The sequence below is a fragment of the Solea senegalensis genome, linkage group LG11 (genome assembly GCF_019176455.1).
Source record: "Solea senegalensis isolate Sse05_10M linkage group LG11, IFAPA_SoseM_1, whole genome shotgun sequence".
Classification (NCBI taxonomy): Eukaryota; Metazoa; Chordata; class Actinopteri; order Pleuronectiformes; family Soleidae; genus Solea; species Solea senegalensis.
In genome coordinates, this window is record NC_058031.1 from 7176519 (window position 1) to 7193908 (window position 17390).

Sequence of the window (17390 nt, forward strand, 5' to 3'; positions counted from 1 at the left end):
CTAAAATTAAAAGAAAAAAAAGGTGGTGGTGGTAGTGTGTGTGTGTGTGTGTGTGTGTGTGTGGGGTGTAGGGGTTAGAGGCCAGTCAGAGAAGAGAAGGAGCAGCGGAGGAGTTCGGAGCGCAGCGCGGACGATTCTGTTTCTCTCCTCCCCCTTCAGACCCCGCCGCTTCACTCCATCTCTCTCTCTCTCTCTCTCTCTCTCTCCCTCTCTCTCTCTCTCTCTCCTTTCTTAAATTGACAGCGGTCTGGCTCGAAACATGATAACACGAAAGCCTTCCTCTGCTCCGCGCTGTCGGGCTCCTCTCCTCAACCCCCGATCACTTGAAACTCACGCAAGCAAGGCGTAAAGAGGATCGCACCAGTCTCCTGTCAGCTGAGGGAATAACAAGAGACCTTTATATACCCACACACACACACACACACACACACGCTCACACTCACGCTCACGCGCGCGCTCCTCACCCTCTCCTGTGCTCCATCGCACCACAGAATCCGGGAGAAGTGCTCGTGTTGAACTCCACACGGTGAAAGTTGAAACATGTATGTGCACGCTTTGATACGCGCGAGCCTTGGATTTGTGGGTTTCTGTTTGGTCGCTTTTGTCCAACAGTCAGCTTCAGGAAGTAAAACCACTCAAGGTAAGTCAGTTTTCACCTCACTGTGGTAGCTTTATTTATTTATTTATTTATTTCACGCATCTGCTCCGTAGACTGTGTTTGTTGTGTGCGTATTTTTTGGGAAAAGGTGACACTTGGAGATGAGGGGAAAAGTGAAAACTCCCTTGTGAAGTGAAGTTTTTTTTTTTTTTTAAAGTTTTTAGTGACTCTGCTCCATCAATTGAACTCTTCTCAGTTGAACTGCCTTTTGTTGTTGTTGTGTCACTTTGCTCACTTCCTTTTATATTTATATGAACTTAACAAGGAAACATAATGAGGCTTAAATGAAGTTTCACTGCTGCTGCTGCTTTCTTTGATCTTCAAACAGCAAAGAGCAGCAGTGTGAACAGCTCTGTTTCATTGCTGGTCCAGTAGGTATAATTGTAGTGAGACCACCACTAGGTATTTGTCACAGTCCAGACAAGTATTTGACACTGGCCTGTAACATACACATGGAGGAGCCTGTGTCTGTCAGACACTGCAGCTACAGTACCATCCCGCTCCTCCTGGGCCCTCCTGAATCAAAAAAGTCTGGCACCTTGCAGGAACAAGGCAGACATGGTGTTACACACTCAATTTCTGATCGCCTCAGCACCCTCTCTCTCTCTCTCTCTCTACCCCCCCACGGGTTTCTGTCGCTTAATTTTCCCACAGCTCAAACGGCAAGATGAGGCTGCCAGGAGTATTTGCATGCAAAGATACATCACGCTTTCTGTGTGTGAGTGTTGATTGTGGTTGGTGATGTTTTGCACACACAAAAAGACATCTCTCAGGCAGCCGACAAGGCAAAAAGGAGAAAGGGGGTGGGTGACTGTTTTGCATCCTGGGTGGTCTGCCCCCACTTGTGGGAAAACTCAATATTTACATTTTGCAATTAGAACTACTTTTCTCTCACTTTATTTTCCACAACATCGATTCCACACTTCATTGTCGTGTGGAATGCTTCTGTAGGAGCGTTGCTCTGCGGTGGCGTGCACCTGTTTGTCGGTCACACACTCAAATGCCGTCGGATGACCACTTGATGATATAGGCTTCTCCGCCGGTTCCTGTTTGCCGGCGCAAAGCAAGCAGCACTGCTGTGACATTAACTGTGAATGGCCCTCAGGTTATTTTCTGGGCATATTAAGCGTTTGATGTCGGTGGCAAATCTGTGGCACTGACAAGTCTGCAAGTCTGGGAGCAATTTTGAAAAATGCAGTAACTGAGAAGTAAACGACGACCAGAAGAAGAAGAAGAAAAAAAAGAACAATTTATCAGCTCAATATTTATTCAAAGCAGATGTTGCAGACAGGAGTCTTTTTCTTTCATCATTGTCAGTCTAATCATGGCACTGTGTTGCAGGCATCAGTCATTACTCCGGGAGAAAAAAAAGTGAAGGAGCAGTGGAATGAGGGACAGAAGATTTAAGGATGTGGTGGAGGGAATGACAAAGAAGGGGAAAAATGAGAACAGGAGAGATTAAGGGTGCCGAGGCAGACAGTGAGAGAAGAGGCTTCTTAGTGAGAGCAATCAGCAACAATCGGGGAACAGCGAAGGAAAGGAAAGAGGGGAGCCATAGACGTCATGGCAAATCACTTTCCCCCTCGAACAGAGTCAGGAGCTCTTCGCTAATGCAGCTGCACCAAGGCAACGGTTGGTGTGGGGCTGACATGCTGCTGTGGCTGGCTATGTTGGTGTAACCTCTGCTCCGGGGCCTGGGGGTCCAAAGACACTGGGCTGCCTGAGCGGGGAGCAAGGACCCAGAATCCAAGGCTGGTTCACATTGTGGGAACAGCCGCAGCTCTGGCAATATGAGGCCCAAGTGACGGGGAGGCTTACCTAGAGATGCTGCCTGCAGTCCCCACTTTGAGCGAGATAGAAGGGAAGGATAAATCCCTCTTTCCACCCACCCCCAACAACCACTCACCCTGTTCTTTTTCACCCAACTCTTGCTTTGTTTGCTTTGTCCTCGCTTCCTTTCCTTTTCACTTAATGAAGTAGTCGTGGCCCTTTTTCCTCCGTCAGCCATAAGCAGCGACTGCATTTCACCCACTGTATCAGAAATCTCCCCTATTTATATTTTTTGCAACATTAAAGACGTACATGTCCCCTCTGCCCCCGTTCACTGCTCTCTGCACTCATTTTTGTTAGTTGACAGATGAAGGTGTGTGTGAGTGTGCACACGCACGCATCAGTGTATGTGTGAGCATTATTGGGACAATGAGAAAGTGTAATGTGCTGTTTCTGTAATTCTTTGAACATTTTCTCAAAACTCCACAAAGAACCATTAAAAAAAAAGTTCTCTGTCCCCTTGGCCTTGAACCTATGAGCATTTGTTGTGTAGCAGAACAAATTCAAGGCAAAAAAAGAAAAGAAAAAAGAGGCCGTCTTCTTTGAAAATGGCCACTAGTCTCACTTTAACATTTTTGACATCACTTTTGCTGTTGTTACTCTTTTCAGACTGTATGGTTTCTGTGCTGCCCTTGAGTCCTGACAAGCTCCTGCAGTGGTATTTGTTGAGCTGCTACACATGTCCCCTCGGAGACTGTGCGCCTTAAAATCAACACACACAAAAGTCCCTAACTGTCTGCCGAGGTACCGCAGCGACGTAATTTCTCTTCAGGATGCACTGACACTTTGAGGAGTTGAGTATATTGTGGATTGTGAATGACTCCAGTGTCAGCTTTTATTTTTGTATTAATTCTTGGTGCTAAATATACGTTCCAAAATCAGTTGTTTTTTGGAGTGCATGAAACTTCATCTCTCCTTTTGATATTTGCAGAAAATCACCCTCTGTTCATCCATCGGCGTTGTACAAATGAATGCATGAATAATCTTACGCACAGCCCTTTTAAACCCCTGACCTGTTGATACCATTTATTTCCTCCCTGTGATGAGTCAGTCATCCCCCTCTCTGCAGCAGCCACGCACCGTCTGATGGTCGTGTTCTCGTTATGATGGGGAGCGACCGAGGCGGTCAAGCCTCGGGGCAGCCCCGTGGTCACTCGCTGATGATGTCGGTTGAGGAGATCAATCCGGATTCTCTTTACCACTCAGCAGACACTCAGAGAGCCTGTGCTTGACAAGTGTTGTGTGCCAGAACCACTGTACATGTTGTTACAGAGCAGCCGAGAGAGCAGAGAGATTATTATCTTGGCATTACTTGAGTGGTGAAAACACTTGATAACAATTCTGTCCAAGAGCAACGCTGTATAACTCACAAAGGCGTCTTTGATCTAGGGGCGTGTTGTAAGTGAATGAGGATGACTGCGATGAGTGATTTCTAGACTGGATATTAATGATTGCACTTAGCAGGCAGAAGTGCTCTTACTTCTGAAAATGAGGCTTTATTACATTTGGAGAATCCTTTTAAAAACAGGATGTTTCTGGCTTATTGTGCCGGGTTTGTCTAATTCCTTGCTTTGGCGTGGCCACGCTGCAGCTTTGTACAAACACTTCAGTTCATTTTTAGGGCAGAGAGGCTGCAACTACATACAGAGTGAGCACCATGTTTACAGGCACATGTTAAGTCAGAGCTGTCTGGCACAAGCTGTGACCCAAGGCGATTCAGAGGGGCTTCGTTCTGGACAGTTACTCACTTTCATCCTGGCCGCTGGAATGTAAAACCAAGACATTTTTCCTCTCTGCAGCAGAGTGTCAAAGATTCTAGCCTTCCCCAAAATCTGACTTCCCCACCCAAAGACTTTCAAGCGCACCTTCTAAATAATTCACGATCAGACAATCTATTTAGGTATCTAGCTGTCTTTTTTTTTTTTGTAAAGTATAGGATAAAGATTTACCGCCATATTTCTCCTTTAGGATTTTATCAGCATCCCACAAACGTCTCCAAGATTTATTGCAAAGGAATTGTTCAACACGTTGGGAACTGCACTTGTTTATTCTGGTGATTCGAGATTAGATTGATTATAATTTGATATCTTTCTGTTAAACACAGGAACAGGGCTGCAGCCAACAGCTGGTTAGCTTAGCTCAGCACAAAGACTGGGAACAAAGGGAAACTGCTAGCCTAAGAACCACCTAAAGTTCCCAGTTAAATATACAGTGCTTTGCAAAAGTCTCCACTAGTTTTGTTATTTTTTATGTCAAAGAATTAGTTTTATTTGCGCGCGCACACACACACACACCAATACTAAGTAATAATGAATGAATTTGACCTCTGCATTTAACCCATCCCTTTTAGTAGTGAACACATATAAACCAGACACAGGAGCAGTGGGAAGCACTTGTCTGCACCCGGGTAGCAATAGAGGATTTGGTGCCTTGCTCAGAGGCACCAAATCCCTTTACATGTCCCACGATTTGAACTGGCGACCTTCAGATTACAAGCCCAAATCCTTTCCTCTTGGCCATGGGCTGCCCTGAAAGCCAGTGATTCTGTGATGATTGGCGATTGGATTTGAATGATGTCACTGAAAGTCGGTCTTATATACTGTATTATCAAGTTGTCAGTGAGTTGAGAGAGAGCTCGTGCAGCATGTGGATATATAATGCTCAAGCATGTCTTGAATAAACCTGGTTTAATAGCAGATATTTTCCCACATGAAAGATTAGAACAGACATAGGTGTTTTTACCAGCAACAATAATCAGGGTTTCACTCCAGGTTTAAGGAAGTCAGGATTGAGCTATTCAAGTGTAAGGTTTGGGTAAAACTACACACGTGTCCTATATTTTCTGGATGTGTTCCAGTTGTAGACTGAGAAATAATTATACTGTATGGTCATGATTGCATTGCTAATACAATGGCAGTCTAACACTTTTGCACAGTACTGCATTATATTATTGTTAACTTGAGCCAATTATTTCATCACCTCCTGACACACAACACTTTGGTTTTTGTACAAATTAGACAAAACTCTTGAGTGAGTTTTATAGCACCTTTTGTAGATTGACCTAGACTGACCTTATTATTTGGTTTAAATTGCCCAATATTGGACACAGAGGTGTTTTAGAAACTTAAACATCCAGCCAACAATGAAATTCCAAGGGGTGGAAGCAACAACTTGGCATGAAACTGGTCTAATTTTAGACTCTTAAATGTAGCAAAAGTCTTGGCTATCAGGAGAAGGATTTAAAAATAAAGTAATTATTGTATTGAGCTGCCATATATGCGAGTGTGCACCGGTTACAGGGTGAACCAACAAATTAGGCTACAAGGAATAAATAACTGGCTAAATGGCTAAACTGAGCTTAAATTCTAACGATGCTGTCCTCCTGTCTCTGCTTAATGGTTCTGAGTGTGATCACGGTGCTTCTTTTGATGAATTCATTGGGTGGTGACATCAACACTGCGAAAACCAAGGACACGATTATTGATTTTAGACACGGTAGTGAACACAAAGTGAGTGTTATCCATGACGGAGAGCAAATGCCTTGGTACCATTTTTGACTGCAAGCTAAAATTTAGATTTAAATACTGAGTTTGTGGTCAAAAGAAGCCAGCAGAGAATTTACCTGCCGAAGATGCTGAACTCTTTTAATGTTTGCAAGTTGATCTTTAACCAACTGCTCCTTTATTGAGCCTTTTAGCTGTTTTTTTATTTTTATTTTTATTTGCTGGTTCAGTGAGCTATTTTTTTAAGGATAAAAAGAGCCTGTGTTGCATTGTTAAGACCTGCTCCAAGATCACTGGAGTCTGGCAAAAAGATCTGATGTCCCACGGTGTAAAACAAATGGCTTTGTTCACAACTCAGACAGCTGTCATTTTAAATAACACTTTAATCTAGCGTCTTAAACATAGACATGCACTTATTTACCATTTATTTATTGACTTACTGTGATGTATTTATTTGGATGACTTCATTGTTTGTGTCATTCTGTTGCTGCTGACTGTTGTTAAGGCTGACTGAATGTAATACAGATGTGATGAGCTGCAAGTGAATTGCCCTTTGGGGATCAATATAGTTGTCTGGATCTGAATCAAAATTTTAATTGACCAATTTGACAGTTTGGGGAATGCGTTTATTTTCCTGTTTTGCCAAGAAGTTAAAGCTGCAGCAGACACGATTGCTTTGAAAATTTGAAATTTGAAAATTGCCAGTGGAGTCGACTTGGCTGTAGTTTCACTCACAGTTTGTTAAAATACTTATGTTTTTGGCATCACAGCTCTCTGATTCAAACTCTTCTCATCAGATGAGCACGGACAGATGGATTTGTTTTTAAGTGCGACAGATACAACCCAACTTAGGCCATCGCTCAGTGTCTGAAACTCTTTTCTGATATTTTGTTGTTAATTGCCTGCATCTCTTTTAGACTCAGTATTTTTGTTTTGTTTTCTATTGTTTTATGAGTGCCTGCGTAAATCCTGTCAAACTAATGGTTGACTGGGACTTTTGAGCAATATGAGAACCTTTCGCGGGGTTGTGCTTTGTGTCTTCAGTCATACTCCAATCTGTTGCGTCTCTCTTGTGTGCAGCGCCGGAATGTTGCTGGATAACACGATAAATTAAACACTGCAATACTGAGAAACCCAGAGAGAGTCATGTGGATCTGATAGGCTGGACAACTTGCAGAGTTTGAGTATACATTTGGAGGAGAAATCTGTGTACGTCTGACTCCGCCTCCGTAGGTGGCGCTCTATCTCTCTATAAGCTAGCGCGTATTGAATCAGTTTCCTGTTGACCTTTATGTCAGAGAAAAACAAACAGTGAGATGAGCAGTGAGATGGATCATTGGATCATTGGAGATGGAAATTTTGTTTCCAAGTCTGACTCAGTCTGTGTATACATGCAGGAGTAATCAGACTATGAATCGCATTATCCAGGTATGTTAGTCTGACTAAGACTAGCTTGATTTTAGTCAGACTCATGTGTTTACATGACATTAAGAAAACCAAACTATTGTCTTAGTCTGACTAAAATCAGACTTTTAACATACATGTAAACATGACGCTGAAAAGCTACTATGTGATTATTATGCCAAAAAATTCTGTTCAATACCATGCTTAAGACTTTATAACAAATCTTCTTTATAAATAAAACACCAACTGTGCCTGTGAGTCTGTACCAATTATTGAGTTTCTAATGAGCTGCTCATAACAAATTTAAATAAGCAAAAACAGCCTGTGATTGAGGTTAAATGAGATAATCACATCATAATGAATGTAACATTAATTTTGTCATGTTTATGTATTAATCAATCCTCGGGGTTATGGCACATAGTTAAAAACAGAATCATCTTTGCTTTTCTTACTCCTACACTGAGAAAACATTTAATTTATGGCACAACAAATGACAACTGAAAAAAACTTCATTAGCATCATATTTTATTTCAGAAAGAAAAATATGCTGTTTTTTCAGTGCAAGCCTGTACAATTTCTGTAATTTCAATAGAATTTGTAGTCTAATTCCATGGTGCTGTGTTTAAAAAGCACAATGGAATAAAAGAAGTATTATTAAAATGCAAGAAAGCTGAAAGAATTATGCCTAGTATTAGATGATCAATATTGACTTGTATGATGAAAACATTTAAATCAAAGTACCATGCTGGCAATCTTGTCTCTAATGTAATTTAACAATCTAAAAGTGAGAAATAAAACCGGACTCTGCTTCATTAATCACCATGATTGGAACATGGTTTGGTTTATGTGCCCTATATTCTCTGTAAATGATGGTAGTTCAGTTGGCATTAACATTTCTGTTCATCTTTTCCTTTGAAGGCCGTTGCGGCCTCAGTGTTGATGTAGAATAATTGCTCATATTAACAAAGTTACCACTACTTCATACCCTCTTTGTCTCATGTCCTTGGCAACAAATGAGGCACCTGCAGCTGCTCATGTCGGGATCAGTTTCTCCTGAAAGTCCACATGTTTCATGATGTTACTCTTTGAAGTGCAGTGTTGGCATTGTAGCTATTTAATCTTGATTAATGTGTATTATTTTACATGCAGTGCAATATGCTCCTGGCTCAGCGCCCACATTAGATCACACCATTTTTAAACTTTTGTCAAAAGTATTTTAATTTGCTCCCCCCTTTCCTTTCTTTTCTTTCCGGTACTTTGATTTAGCTTTGTGGGGGAAAAACTGACTTCACGCATGCTTCAGCTTCAGCGGTCATTCTGCTCGATTGATTGGTTGTGTTTTTAGCTTTAGAAGAGTGGTCAGAAAGACTTAAACATGTTGCACCTTTGGTGCCTTTTGTAAAGGCGGTGTGAAGCGTCAGAGACAGAGCCTTGACCAAGTTCAGTTTTATTTTTCAGTTGCAAGAAATTATTGAAGACATTATTTGCACATAAGAGCAAGCATTTTATTCCAGGATTTTGCAGGTACTGTCTCACTGGGGCCGTTGGTATTTGGCCCCGCTTTCCCTTCACTTCAACGTTCATGGATCCTGCAGATTCCCTGTTGCTCCTCAGGAGACCTTATCAGCTGCTGAGATCCCTCTGTCATCCTTCGTATTCATCCCTCTTTGAGCAGAATACCACCTTATCAGCAGCTTTAGAGGCTGCTGTGTGCGACCACTATTTGTCAACTTATTCACTGTGGTTGCTGGGCTTACAAAGCTGTAGATTTCACCTGCAATTAGAATGAGAACAAAAGAGAAAGTTAAATTTAAATCCCCCTAACTTTCCTGGGGATAACTGCTTTCTTTGCTACACCAGTTTCTACTGGCAAAGAATATTTGAACCACCACACTCAGGAGGTTGGAGTGCAGAGCTTGCGTGTTGCTTGTTTATTTATTGAGGCTTTAATCTGAACATTATGTCCCAAATGAGGCCTGTGATGCTTCTCTCAACTGTAGCTTGTGTTGTGGTGAACGTCAGAAAATTCGCTCTCCTTTTCCCCTCTCTTTCTCCGCGTTCCCTCTCACCCCGTCAGTGGCCTTTGTTCTCTGCACAGATGCGGCGCTGTGCTGACAACATCCCTGTTGGTTTCGGGGGAGGATGGAGTCGCTGTCAACAGCACTCTGACCCCACAGTCTAGAGCCCCCGTCACGAGTGCTGAGGGTTCGCCGAGGAACCTCAGTGCTGTCCCTCAGCAGCTGCAGTGGCTCTTAGATCATTAATTCTCAACACCCCCACAGCCACAGAGCCCACATTTGTTTTTCTTTTCCATTACTCACTGATTAGGGATAGTGGGGTTCAGGAGAAGATATCAGTGGGATTGTCATCTTAGTCTCTTGTACTTTCTCAGGACCATAACTGACTCTAAAACCTCTTTCCTCCTCTTGTGCCCTCTTCCACCGCTCCCCCCTGTGACCTCCTGGCTGAATAATGGGTCTGCGTCTCTATTTGAGAGTTTGGGGGGGTCAGTGAGGGACATCATTAGGCTGGTCTGCAGTGGTCAGCGCTGTTGGAGGGGGGTTGGGGTCAGAGAGAGCCTTGTTTACAGACTGTGTGTGTTTACATTCCTGATGGTGAGCGCCAGCTTTAGAGACTGCTGGAAGTGAAAGGAAATGCTCCTATTCTGCTTAGTAATGGAAAAACCCAACCCAATACATCAAGGAATCCAGATGAAAAAAAGGGACTGGCTATTTATGTGGTGTGTCCTGGCCAATGCATTCTGGGTAGAAAGAGGAATGACTTCACTGATGAATTTGATACAGAGTCTTGGGGAGAAATCACATGACACCGCAGTGCTTTATCACGACTGCTGAACTCTAGATGTATATTTATTGGCTAATAATGCTGAGTCATCTTTGTTCTAGTTTAAATTGTTACACTCATCCAACAAAGAATTATTTTTCTTATAAATGAGTCAAAGTTAAAAAAGTTAAAGTTCTCAAAATATCTTGTTTTGGTTCACCAGTGGTCAACAAAGCTGTGTTTGTTTCTGCATAAAACTGCCCTAATTCTGGTTAAATGAAAACTACATTTTCTAAATTACAATTAAGTTATGTTCACTGTAATCATCAGAAGAGTTCCCTGAAAATGTGTTGATCACCTTATCAATGTGATTAGCAGCATCATATATATATATATAGTCTAGTCTGACTATGATGGTTTACTTTTGGTACTTCTGTTGCCCAAATATTGTCAGGAATCTAAACTTGTTCTCAAAATTACAACAAAAAATGGATTTACATGCATAAATATTTCCGTCACGCATTGGCTTTTATTGCTTTGTACTGATGAGGACGTGTGCATTTGGTGAAAACAGCATTTCACATTTAATGGAATCCATCTGTTGGCGGAAATGTAAAAGTAATAACTTTTGCTTGAGCCTTTTATCTTTGCCTTATAATAAAAGAAGAAGTCAACACAATTATACTTCTTCATTTATATGAGCCTACTGAGTGTTGCCAGACTTGATGTAGCGCTGCACCAATTTACATGGACTTTTGAATTTGCTTCGCATTATGACACATAACCATGTATTTGGGTAAAATGTGCAGCAGGTTAACTGAGAATGTAGGACAACAACACATTTAATGTCATTTTAAGACAACACAATAAAGACGGAGCTACAATGATTTTATGTTGGGTTTTGCAATATTGGTTGGGGGGAAAGGGACATTTAGACATGTATTTCACATTTTTATGACATTTTACAAACACTGATGAGAAAATAATTAACACATTAGTCAGTAATTGAAATAATCATTATAGTTGCAGCTGGCTGCTGATTCACTCCTTTCATTTCCCCCCCCCCTCTCACATCATCTATTATGCACATATCATGTCTTTCAAAGGATGATGAAAAGAATCCTTTAAGGAATCCTCTTTATGCGAAGATAAAACCTTTTAGACGTTCCATTTTCTGCCATGGCATCCAGCACACGCACAAGGATTTCGACGGCATTAAACACTCAATATGTCTGTTTAAGTGAAATGTTTGCCTGGAGTGATTGCGCTGTCCCTCAACATTCATACGTCCAGTCAGTTCCAGCCCACTGAACATCACATTCATTTTTGAGCTTCAGTCGTTAATGCCCGCTCTACAGCGTACACAGAGAGCCATTGATTTTTATACCTCCGTCTGACAGGAAACATCTAAAAATATCACATTTGTGCTGTAATTGCTATGTTGCCATCTTTATAGTTAGTACTGTATCTGGCTTATGCAAACCACCAATGAATGTAATTGCTGTTTGCAGAGGGGAGAGTGTCATGTCAGTTAGCTCTGGCTGTATAAATATAAGGTACACGGCTGGACTAAGTGCCGCCCCTCCCGTGTATAAAATATGCAGCATGGGGCCAGCAAATCATTAACGGTGAAGGACACATGCCAAGAATGACAAAAAGTCCCTTTAAAGGTACAAATGAGTTTTTTTGTCACTATGGCAACTGATGGGGAACCTGTTACAAGTTCTGCTCAATTAATGCACTGTTGTTTGAAGCAGACCTCCGTACACTCCACACTCGAGAGAGAGAGTGTCATGCCGGCCTCACTCCACACTCCCTTAGTATTGCACTATGATTCACTTAATTACTGTAATAAGTGTTTTCCTTCTGGAGGTGGTCCGGAGGTCTGTGAGTCATAGTCTATTAAGGCCACACGTGCTTAAGGCGAGGCGCAGCACCAGATGCTCTGCTCTATGATCAGAATCACAGAGAATGGCCATCATTTATTCACCGAGTCGGAGCCCGAATTCCCTCCTGAGATGTTTTATAAATGACCCGAGGTGAGTCCGCTCGCTCCCAGTCTCATCACTGTCGCTGTCTGAGTTGTTGGAAAGCACACACGCCATTAAAGACGCATGAAGGCAGGGACAGATTGAAGATGTAGATACAATGTGCTTGAACATGTTGGCTCAAACTATTGTAATGAGGACACCCCGGTGTTGGAGACAGTTGTTGAAAAGAAATGAATATGAGTGCGTTGTTATTTTGGGCTCATGAAGCTGAGTGCTTTTTGAAGAAGATAAATATTATGGCGTTGATATTTTCTTATTAATTTCCTCATTTGAGTGCCTGGAAGTTGAAATGATAAACATTTAGATAGCTTTATTCATTCTCAGAGCGCGAACCAGTCGAGTCTAGTCCTCGTGTGTGCACCACAAATACAAAGCGGTTGAATAGACAGTTGTTTGGCGTCGGTCGCGGCAGAAATGAAGCAATGAACGACTGAGTGAACAACATTTTATTGTGCTTTGGAAAATGTTTTGCTGTAATCGTCAGGATGAAACTGTTGACTGAGAAAATAAAGACGAAGTTTTAATGTTTAATGAAGTATTGTCGTACAGGAAATAGTATAAAATTAAAACAAATTTAAATTATGAAACTGTTTGCAGTATATTTGGAATGAGGGCTCTAAATGGTTGAATTGAGTATAGAGAAATAATGATGTATCATGCTGTTATACTATTATTGAAGCGCTGTGTCTGTATGGAATTATTATTATTAGGGATGGGAATTGGTATCGGCCTGCTCCTGGCAAAATGGATAAAAATGTAAAATCCGATACAATCCAAAAATCCCATATATCGCATGCTTCATTATGCACAGACTGTAAAAATGTGAATTAAAGTCAGACGGAGAATTATGTCTTTGAAATGAAATATTATTGTCGGTAGATACTCGGACACAAAAAAGTGGTATCATCCCATCCCTAAAAATAATTATTGTTCTAAATGCAGGGTTTGCTGGTTGGTTGTATTTAAGCCTTTGACCACTAGTTGGCAGTAAGCTTTCGGACATTTCTCTCACTAGACAAAGAAAACTGTAAATTGTTTGTGCATCAAGACGTTGTTATTTTTACCCTGAAGGTTTCGCTTAAAATACGCTATATGCATGGCAATATATGGCATATTCTGGCAGATATACAGCTTTAGTTGAGTAGCGTCTTTAATTTGCCTCTTATTTGCTTCAGACATCAGTTTATAAACTCAGGAAAAACTCACTCCAGGATGTCGTACAACTTTTTCATCCCACGTCAACTGTACTTAACGTGTTAAAGAGACGGGTGTAATAGGCAGAGGCCTAGATTTGAACATATCATTGCTTGCTTGCGTGTTTCTATTCATTTTCCCGTCGCTCTCTGTTTAAACTGAGGCTTCATGCTTGGTGGACATAAGCAGGGAGGCACCCAGGTTTTTTGAAGTTGTGATCACAGTTTTTGAAAGCGCTGGATCAGTCAGTGGTCATGATTCCCAAACATTTAGAGTGTGTGAAGGATGAGTGTAAATATCCCAAATGGAAGCAGTTGATATTTTTATTCACAATTTTTTAGAGCTCCGTTGGACAGCCAACACTGTGTCCCTTCATTAGCTGAGGGGGCATCTGGGCAGCAGGAGGGGGTGGGATGCTAAATTTTGTGTTAATGTTGACGTCTGCATTTCATCAAAACCACTTTTTTTGAGGCGAGGGGGTTGAGGGGGTGGGGGGTTCAGGTTGTGCAGTTTCATGTCCTGCACAACCTGAAAATCCGCTACATTTTCACTGTGTGCTGTGATAATGTTGCGACAACCAGCCATAGTTCCTGACCTTGTCTTTGCTTCCTCTCCGGCTTCCAGATCAAAGCAGGGACTCAAATCACAGCTTCACATTAGTCTGTGGACTATCAACAGCAGTGGATTTATACACTAATATTAATGGGATGAGAGTTCTGAATTCCAGTATTTACCTAATGCATACGTGTGTGTAAAAGATTTCCATTTCTCTTTAACTAATGTCTTCTTATTCCTGCTTCTCTTAAGCTTTGCTTCTGCAGTTTGATGCAATAAAAAGGCTCTTTTCACGTTCATCTCCTGCGATGGGGTTCTCTGTGCTCACCTGAAATCTCAGATTGCAGTGTGAACACAGTTGTGTGATTTTTGTAACATAACACGTACAAATCTGTGCCCCTTACACAAGTGTGGTGTGGAAAAATGAGGCATCCATAAACTGAGAAACTGACTATTTGCATAAGTTAGTGTACTACATCGATCAACAATGCTTGTAATGCCTTCTTATTTATTTTAAATAACCTTCTCATGTTCACAGACCTGTTGTTGCTTTGGAGCAAATTAAAAGTGGCTTGAGTTGAGCTTTCATTTGAATAATTTAAAAGAAATAGACAAAAGAGTGACATTCATACAGAATATAGCCAATCAGCCTCTACTGCTCTGTACCTCAAGTAATTATCCTGACCTTAACCCCATCCTGCTCAACCGCAACCCTAAGTATAGTGTAAGTGTGGTTCTAAGATGGATAATTACAATACTTGTTTCTGTGTAATTATACATCGTATGACAAACACTGTGATCCCAAGAACACCTTTTTATGGAAACGAACCCAGCACCCTTCCTCCTCTGCTGCAAAGGGGGCTCATAAAAATGAAGCATTTCTTCTGAAAATGCCTTCATCAATAAAGACAATTTTGTCACCAAAGCAAAAGTGCACGGGTTCAGAAATGTCGCACTCTGTCGGGAGAAAAAAACACAGCTGAATATTTTACGGCTGACTTGAAGCTGAATGCGTCCATTGGTCCATATTTCTGACCATTATTTCAGAGTTGGCTGCAGGCAGTCATGAGGAAAGCTACACCTATGGGTGTCCCAGCACCACTCAGTCTATTTCTGTATCTAAAGGAAAGGTGATGGTTTAGGGGGAGCAAAGCAAACAGTGAGGGTCTCAACACTCAAAGTAAACATTACCCTATGTTTGAACTGCACACCTTCAGCCAAACAATTCTCCCACACACTCGCGCTCTCCCCTCTTGAGTCTTACTCCTGCTAACACCCCCTCAAGCTGGCCCAGTTAAATACGCTGCTTATCCCGGGGCCTTCACATTAATCAGGGAGGAAAGCGCCAATGACAAGGTCGCACCTCCACGGCCAGCAGCATGTAGCTGCCCCCTCTGACATGCATATGGGGGGCTGCTTGGGAACAAATGTACTAATGGATTTTAAAAATAACATTCCTAATCATCACCTTTGAGAATATAAGAATGTTTTACCCCACATATTTAATACAATTCTAATAAATCCCATTTATCGGCCTACCCTGCAGTTCATTGAGGGTTCATTGAAGTTTTGACACACTGCAAATTTAAACTTTTATTGCGCATACAAATAGAGCATGAAGTAAATCCGTTCCAGGGGAGAGAAAACATGCGTCATTATCGTATGACTCAGTTCCGTCCAACAAAATCATTTAACTCAATATTTCAAGAGTGACACTGGTGGGTTTAAACACAGGTTCCAGCTATTTGCGGCTTTAATGTGCTCAAGTGTGCGAACCAGAGGAGAGCTAAAGCAACAATATTCACAATGACACATCCCTCCAGGAGAAACTCTTTAAACATCGGAGCATTGCCCAACATCTCTTTCTTCTTTGGTTTTCTTGTTTTGACTTTGTTTATTCATCCTTGTCTGGAAGCGCCGGCTTCATCCTCCACTGCCTTGACTTGTTACCAACAACAGTGATTCCTCAGCACAGAAGAATGAAATGAACTCCCAGTGAAAAACACAATCTTTTAATCTCGAGCATGAGTCAATTACCAGTCCAGCATTACGGAAAGGCTGCAACTTTTTTCTCTCTCAAGCTTTTAGAGGCGTGTCCTCGGGATTGGACCAAAGGATGTATTAATTCTGACATGTTTATTTCCATTGCAAAGATAGTTTGGATTTCCAACAAGAGCAGCACATTGAGCTTTTGTTGTCTGTGTGTCCACTGGAACACTCCCAGTAACTTTTATGGGTGGACGTTTTTTAAAACAATGCTCTGACAGACGTGGTTTATTGTAATATGCGGGCCATGATTACTTAATCTTTATTTTGTGGCACTCACACCAAAGACGATAAAATTGATGTCTTATGTGTTTATTATTTCTTTTTCCACATGTCCCTCTTAAAGGATTCAGATCTTGGACAATAGGTCCTCCAAGTACACCTTCTTCACCCTTGAGGACTCGGCGATGTTTCATCCCCCCTTTTAATAGCATCAAATAAGTGATCAAGTCATAACATATCGTACACATGGTGTATGAAAAATATGTACAACAGCGCCCTTTAGAGTTTAAAATGGTTACTGCAACCCCAAAATGAGACATTGCAAGGTTGTGTTTGTCATATTTTCCGAAATAAGGAAACACGGAGATGCTGTTGTCAATTTCCTCTCTGCTTTCAGCCGTCGACTCTGACACGTCTTCATTGCAGACCCGTACTTGCACAAAGATACAGTTGTAGTGTAGATTTGTCAGCTATAATTGATTGATTGGTTGATTGATTGATTGGGGATTTGTTTGAGGAGGAAGCAGGTTTTGCACAGTTACAGTTTAGGTGCTGAGTGTGTGTGTTTTGTTTGTTTTAAAAGTCTAAACTCTGAAATGTACAGCAAAGTAACATGGACATACTTTATGGTCTTGTTTTGCTGTAATATTTCATTCTGGAAAAAAGCACATTGAACTTACAGAGGATGTGTTAATCTATAAAATCTGTATCTATGTATGAAAAGTGTGTGTGTGTGTGTGTGTGTGTCTAAGTAAAATCATGCAAGTAGACCAGGAAGCTACAGTGAACTGATGTCGCAGATGGAAACATAAATAACAAGATGAAAGGAGGGATTCTTTGAGTTTCTGTCATAATGAATATTAATTACCGCCGAGACTTGGCACAAAGAAAGCTGACAATAAGACCGATATTTTAGCTGTGATTAATACTCCCTTTATTGAAAAACGCTTCCTCACCTGACCTCTCTTGCTCTTATCTTGGAAGACAGACCGTAAGGAGATAGGACCCAGGCTGCTCTTCACGTGAATTGATATTGTTCTCACATAATATAAATCAATAGAGGGCTCAGAGGGGACCTGCATGATTAAATAGCTTTGTGGAAACTTAGCAAGGAATGAGCTCAAACTATCCCAGGTGCTTTAG

At 41.4% G+C, this 17390-nt stretch overlaps 1 protein-coding gene across 3 annotated transcripts in view; it reads left to right on the forward strand.

Moving 5' to 3' along the window:
- The first annotated feature begins 227 nt into the window (after positions 1-227).
- Positions 228-17390, forward strand: part of scube3 (signal peptide, CUB domain, EGF-like 3) — a 77816-nt gene continuing 60653 nt past the window's right edge. For all 3 annotated transcript variants that reach the window (XM_044037301.1, XM_044037302.1, XM_044037303.1), the window contains exon 1: positions 228-640. In XM_044037301.1, the coding sequence (XP_043893236.1) occupies positions 541-640 (100 nt within the window). In that variant the 5' untranslated portion in view covers positions 228-540. The remainder of the gene's footprint in view (positions 641-17390) is intronic.